At 41.3% G+C, this 5,929-nt stretch overlaps 1 protein-coding gene and 1 pseudogene across 1 annotated transcript; one reads left to right on the forward strand and one right to left on the reverse strand.

Annotated features, from left to right (window-relative positions):
- Positions 1–911, forward strand: LOC148908504 (uncharacterized). Its single transcript, XM_089035537.1, has 2 exons — positions 1–249; positions 420–911. The coding sequence occupies exons 1-2, from the start codon at positions 193–195 to the stop codon at positions 897–899; spliced, it is 537 nt and encodes a 178-aa protein (XP_088891663.1). The 5' UTR covers positions 1–192; the 3' UTR covers positions 900–911.
- Positions 912–1,560: 649 nt separating this feature from the next.
- Positions 1,561–4,713, reverse strand: LOC116304094 (uncharacterized; annotated as a pseudogene).
- Between the last annotated feature and the right edge of the window lie 1,216 nt (positions 4,714–5,929).

The raw sequence follows: 5,929 nt of genomic DNA on the forward strand, positions 1-5,929 counted from the left end.
AACATAAAAAAGATTCGCAATAATTTGCAGAAGAGCAATATTGAGGAAAAGCCAAGATGCCTAACTGTTGGAGGGAAAAAGATTCTTTGGGCACAGTTAGCTAGTGCATACAATTTTGACCAGGTTTCTACTTCCCTCCACATTCACGAGAGGCTTACAGAGCATCATTTCAACCTGGATGCAGCATCAAAGATGCGAAATCACCTTGCAGAAGAAGTTATGAATAAGTCAATGCTTTATCTAATGCAGGTAATAGCTGGATACTGTAATTAATTTAACCAGATCAAGTTACAGCTAATAATACACTGAACTTTAAAAATAAATAAAACAGAATTATGGACTGGTCATAAAGTATGACCAAGTTATTTTCGTGAGATCTTTACCTATTAGTTTAATTATTTTGGTTCTCCATTTTTCAGGCACATAAAAGGTTCTTGGACGATACAGGGAAAGACGGCTCTTCTATCGACGAGACAATTAAGTTACTTAGCCATACCAGTGAATTGATTGATTTTTTTTGCACTAGCAAACAAGCCCTCCACTCTATGTACGACAGCAGGATCAGAAAGTTGGATTCCTTTCTTTCTTATTTCTTGAGATGGAGAGCCGAAAGCAAAAACCAACCCAAGAATTTCATTTCGTCAAAGCTGTGGTTCGACTTGCAGAGCATGGTACATGGTTTCAAATCCATCGTTAAGATTAAGCTCACGAGATTTCCTGAGTCTGCAATCAAACCCTGGATTATAAATCAAGACGTAGTGGAAAATCATTTTTGCCAGGTCAGGGCTTGTAATGGGCAAAACAACAACCCAACCTATCGTTTACAAGAGTCGACCCAGAATTCCATTCGTCTTGGTCAAAATACGATAAGTCGCAAATCGAATGCAGGGTTACGTTGAGTCAGGGCTGGCCCCCGGGGTAAGGGGGGGGGGGGGGGAGGGTACTCCCCATATGGAATATATGGGGATGGTCCGCTGAACAGTGTATGGTTTTTCGAGCTTCTTGTCATGCAGGGTATGCAATTTCACTCAAGTTCCAACTTCTTCCTGAATTTCCTGTCATATTCAGGGATTCACAAATTTGAGGTTTTTTTTGTCATAAACAGGGTACCCCTTTCAGAATCCCAGCAGAACACCCCTACTCAAATCCTGGCAGAGTACCCCCCCCCCCCCCCCCACGGCAGCTAGACAGAAAAACGCTACTTTCCCCCTACTTTCACTATTGTTTTATTTAATTGAGTTTATCAAATGGAGCTGATCCTCGCAGTATATGAAGCAACTTCTGCAGCTGAAAATTGAAATACTCAGAAAAAATTCGGGATTTGAACATGTGCCCTGGCGAGTCATGTACCATGCTCTCTAAGCATCGAGCTACCAAGTCTTATAGAGTGCACGCACTAAAACCGTGAACATTAAATAGTACTAATTAGTACTATTTCATACAGAATCCTTTGTTTTCTATTGTTTAATTATCACTATTTAGTGATAGTAGTAATGGATCTTGTGCTGGCCTGACTTAAATTTTCAATAAAAGAAGCAATTACAATGTATTAATCATACCTTAATCATTGCGGAGGATCGTTGGGAACGGGATTTTCCTTCCATCATTGTCGCTGCGTGAATTTATGGTATGTATTGCAGATATCAATTCTGCAACCATGAGAGATTTTTTGTGGTTGACCTTTACATGTTCTGCTCCATAAGCGCGGCAAAGCTTAAGTAGCTGCGCCTTCACGTACACTCGGGTCAAACCTTTCCCAAACTTTGCCACGAACGAGGACAAGTTGTTGTGACTGTCGATCTTACCAGCGCTTCCATCACTAAGGATTTGGGCAAAAGGGGGGTGCTGTTTCTTCTGATCCGCAACCACAGTTCTTTGCAGAATTCGTTTACGGTGCTCACACGACTTCTTGATGCGGTAACTTCTTCTAAAGTCTCTGAGAAATTGGCATGCACCCATTCTCATATACCGCGTAATGATGCTGGTGTATATTTCCTGCGTTAATGCCTGAATATAATCATGAATAAAAGAGAAAAATCAATGTATGGGTAGGTTATGAGGTTAGATAAGTACTAAGTACTGCAAATAAAATAAGGTGGCTTTTTGTAATTCACATCTCTTGAAATTTCCGTCTGATATTTCTTTGCGTCCTTGGTTTAAGTTGCCCTTTTGATCATATAATTCGTAACCTACCTTTTCTTTTTCTGCAATACCCAGAAATATTTCTCTCCACCTTGACTCAATCTCCAGATCATTTTCGATAGCTAGAATTGCGGTGTCAATAAAACCTTCTTTATCCGCGTCTCGCTGCATTCTTGAGATGTTTATCAAATCAACCCTCTTCTGCTCTAATTCTCGTACAAAATCAAACGCCGCATCACAGATGTGAAGGAGGCCATGCTCTCTATATTGCCTATTTTCGGTAACGTCAAGCGTGCCGGGATATGCCGTATTTTCTTGGAGCCAAGAGTGCTGTACAACGACGTGTTCTTCAAGGAGTAGACACATCTGGTATGATGCTGTCATGGTTTCTTGCGTCGAAGAACTTGGAGAAAACATGTTGCTTCGAACATATTTTCTCCTTTTCTCGAGCTCCTTTCGGAATGCCCAACCTCCAACGTGACGAATCTTTGCAAGGCCTTCTGGAGGCATATCATCAACTCTAATGATAGTGATCTGCTCTAACTGGTGAGATTCCACAACTTTTGCGGCAAGCAGATGAACAAACATGGTAAATAAATCCATACAGAGAGTTGACCCAATAGAATAGTGCTCTTCTTGTAACTCATCGACCAAAAATACTGATCTCAATTCTCTCCTAAAATCAGCAGAATTTAGTAGCTCTATGTAAAAAAAATGAGTTGCATCTGTAAGTTCCTTCCTGGTATACAGTTCGTCGGGATTCTTCGCCAAATGGTTGACAAACATATTGAAAATCTTGATCCATTGTATTCTGGCGAAAAGATAAATCTGAGAATTGTTGGAGAGAATGCCGCGTATGGCACAGTTCTTTTTAGCAGCGAAATCTGTTAAAGGGTCAGTGACAATTTTCTTTTCAAGCAGCTCGTCGATTTGCAGTTCTTCTGGTAAAACAGCCATTTCGTTTTCATTATCTTCTAAAGTAAGCAAAACGTTGCCTTGCAAATCTGCCACTACGGTTTCTTCCTCTTGCTCGAAAAATGAGCAAACGATTCCGTCGGGATACTTATCCATTGAAAGGCTTGAAAGATTCTCGGGCTCATCTACATGCTCCTCACAAAGTTCTTCACGTCTGTCGGACACCTGGAAAAACTCGAGACCAAGTTGCTGCTGTGTACAGCAACTGTGATTTTCAGTCATTGCTATATTCTTGTCGCATACGCTGATAGCATCTCGTGGGGGAGGCAATAATTGTTTCGGGCTGAAATTACAAAGCTGTAACTGTTTTTCGTTGCGTACGCGTGAAACCGCGACATAAATTAAGCCTGGTACGAACTCTTTCGTACAGTGTACCACAGCAGCAGGCAGGGTCAATCCTTGTACCTTATGGCAAGTAGAGGCATAAAACAGAACTATAGGAAACTGGGTCCGGCTGCCGACCACAGCACCTTCTAGATTGCGCTTTTCCCATGTTTGACGCTTCAGTAAGATTTTACCCTTCGCGCCAAAATCAACTTCGAGCAAGCCGTTTCTGACCATGAGGAACGTTCCTGGTGTTCCATTCTTCAGTTCATCGGTCAGGTTCCACACCAGCATGACCCTTGCGTTCTTCTTTAGCAAAAGTTTCTCTGAAGCAGGGCAACTAATTTTCTCGACTTTGCCAACATCTTCGCACTCGTATTGTATTAATTCCCCTGGCATTTCCGTAATAACCTTGAAGTTATGGAACTCAACTGAAAGTTTCTTGAAGTAGATATGGATGGCATTTTCCTCTACGATGGGCCTGTTTAAGGATTGTAGATAAAGGCTACTCTCAGCTGAACATTTACCAAGGCGAAGTTGCTGTATGGCTCTAACGAAAGGTTCATCTGCAGTCTCCTGACGTAATGGTTTTGACAACATAAAGCGGTGAGGAACTGCGACGTCAAATAATTTAGATCTAAACATAAAATCCCCAGCATCAAATATATTGGGTACAGGCCGCAACTGAAGAAATTCGCCCACCAAAATCATCTGCTTTCCACCGAATGGCTTACGATTTGAATCATCCTCCTCGTCGAGCTGTTTGTGGATCTTGTTCACGAGCTGAAATATTCTTTTACTGGACATACCTGCCTCGTCTCAGATGATAACATCTGCAGCTTTAATCAGAGCCACCCGATATGGGGCATCGACAAAGATCGAGATATAACCTTATGTGAAGGCATATCCGCTGTAAGGAGGCCATAGTACGAGTGTACGGTCTTGCTTTTTATAGTGCCATCGAAGACCGAAGATGAAATGCCGCTCGAACACACGACAACAACACATCGATCTAACCTTCTTAATCTTTGGACGATTGCATTTACAACAAAAGATTTTCCGGTGCCAGCTTGACCACTCAACAACAGGTTATGCCCTTCTTCAGCAGCAGTTAAAACTTGTAGTTGTTCACGAGTTAGGAGCCTAAGATACAAAAATATTTAGCTTAAGTCTAAACTTGTCAACGCACGTGTTTCGGACAGCCGGATAATCACAAAATCGAAATGCTTCAAAGTACTTTAAAGCTTTAAAATCACCTCACCTGAGATCCATCCTGGTCTTTCAGTATTGATTCATTCATAATTCCTTTAATTTTTTATGGATTGTATTCTTGTATTATTCTAGCTAGCTATAAAAAGTAGTAGAGATCGTAAAACAGTTCGATCGGAAAACAACAAGCAAGCGGGTCTTCCCTGCGTCTTCTTGTGATTGGTTACTCTATGACAATACGTTTGCCGAGGCATGACGTCGAAGTTCGGCGAATATGATACGAAGACTCCCGGCATGACCTCGGGTCGGTTGCCGAAGGAAATCCGTTGAACTGGTGTACAGTGAGCTCCCAGTACGGGTCAGAACAAGCGAGGTAGTATGTGAGTACAGGCAAATTTCATGGCTTAAAGACGCGAAGACTAATCTCTAATGCGACTTTCTCGGTTCTATAGGGATGTGAGAGAAGGGTTATGACTAAAATTTGGCGCTGGAAAGAAAATTAGAAGACGTACGAGGTTTCAAAGACTCGTGATGGCTCGCTTTTGGATCCCGAGTTTCCAACCTTCTCTTATTTCTTAGTGGTGGGTAAAAAAAATCTTAAAACGGGCTAAATTCAAAAAATAACCACGCAGAGCGAAAGAAGTGCTATTTCTCAAAGATTAGGTAAAATTTCGAGGCTTTATTTCACGTTTTGATGATTTTATTGAAATTTTTGATGATTCCCCATACATTTCCTTATAACAGGACACCACAGAAACCAAGCTTGGGCTACCTGTGATGTAGTGTTTGCTTAATGAATAAACTTTGGAGCGGGATTTTTTATTTGGTGAACTCGTAAAAGTAACGATCCTTGAAAGTGATATTTAAAAGGAAAGTTTTAGTTCTATGTTCACCTCCAGTTGCTTGGACCGCTTAGCTTATGAAACAGGATGTATCTGGTGTACGTCCAATTTGAAATGAAAGCATATCAAAATCATTGCATACATTTGATGACATTTGATATTGGTGACCGGGACATGATTGGATCACTATTGCGCTTGCGCAGTTTACTAGATTTCAAAGATGGCGGACCGAGGAAAAAGAATATCATGTCCTCCAAACCGTTTCATGGACGAACTCCGTGAATATAGTGAAGAGAAACCTGTGAGAATATATCGAAAGCCAAAGGTTGACAGAAATTTGTATGAAGTAGAAGTGAAGGAAGTAGACAAGGACAGAAAACGGCTAAAAATTCATTTCGTTGCATATGGTGACGAGTTCGACGAGTGGTGTGATTATG

Source organism: Actinia tenebrosa, unplaced genomic scaffold, assembly GCF_029948245.1.
Source record: "Actinia tenebrosa isolate PJP-AT-01 unplaced genomic scaffold, QUT_ActTen_1.0 PGA_scaffold3__52_contigs__length_22856419, whole genome shotgun sequence".
NCBI classification, from domain to species: Eukaryota; Metazoa; Cnidaria; class Anthozoa; order Actiniaria; family Actiniidae; genus Actinia; species Actinia tenebrosa.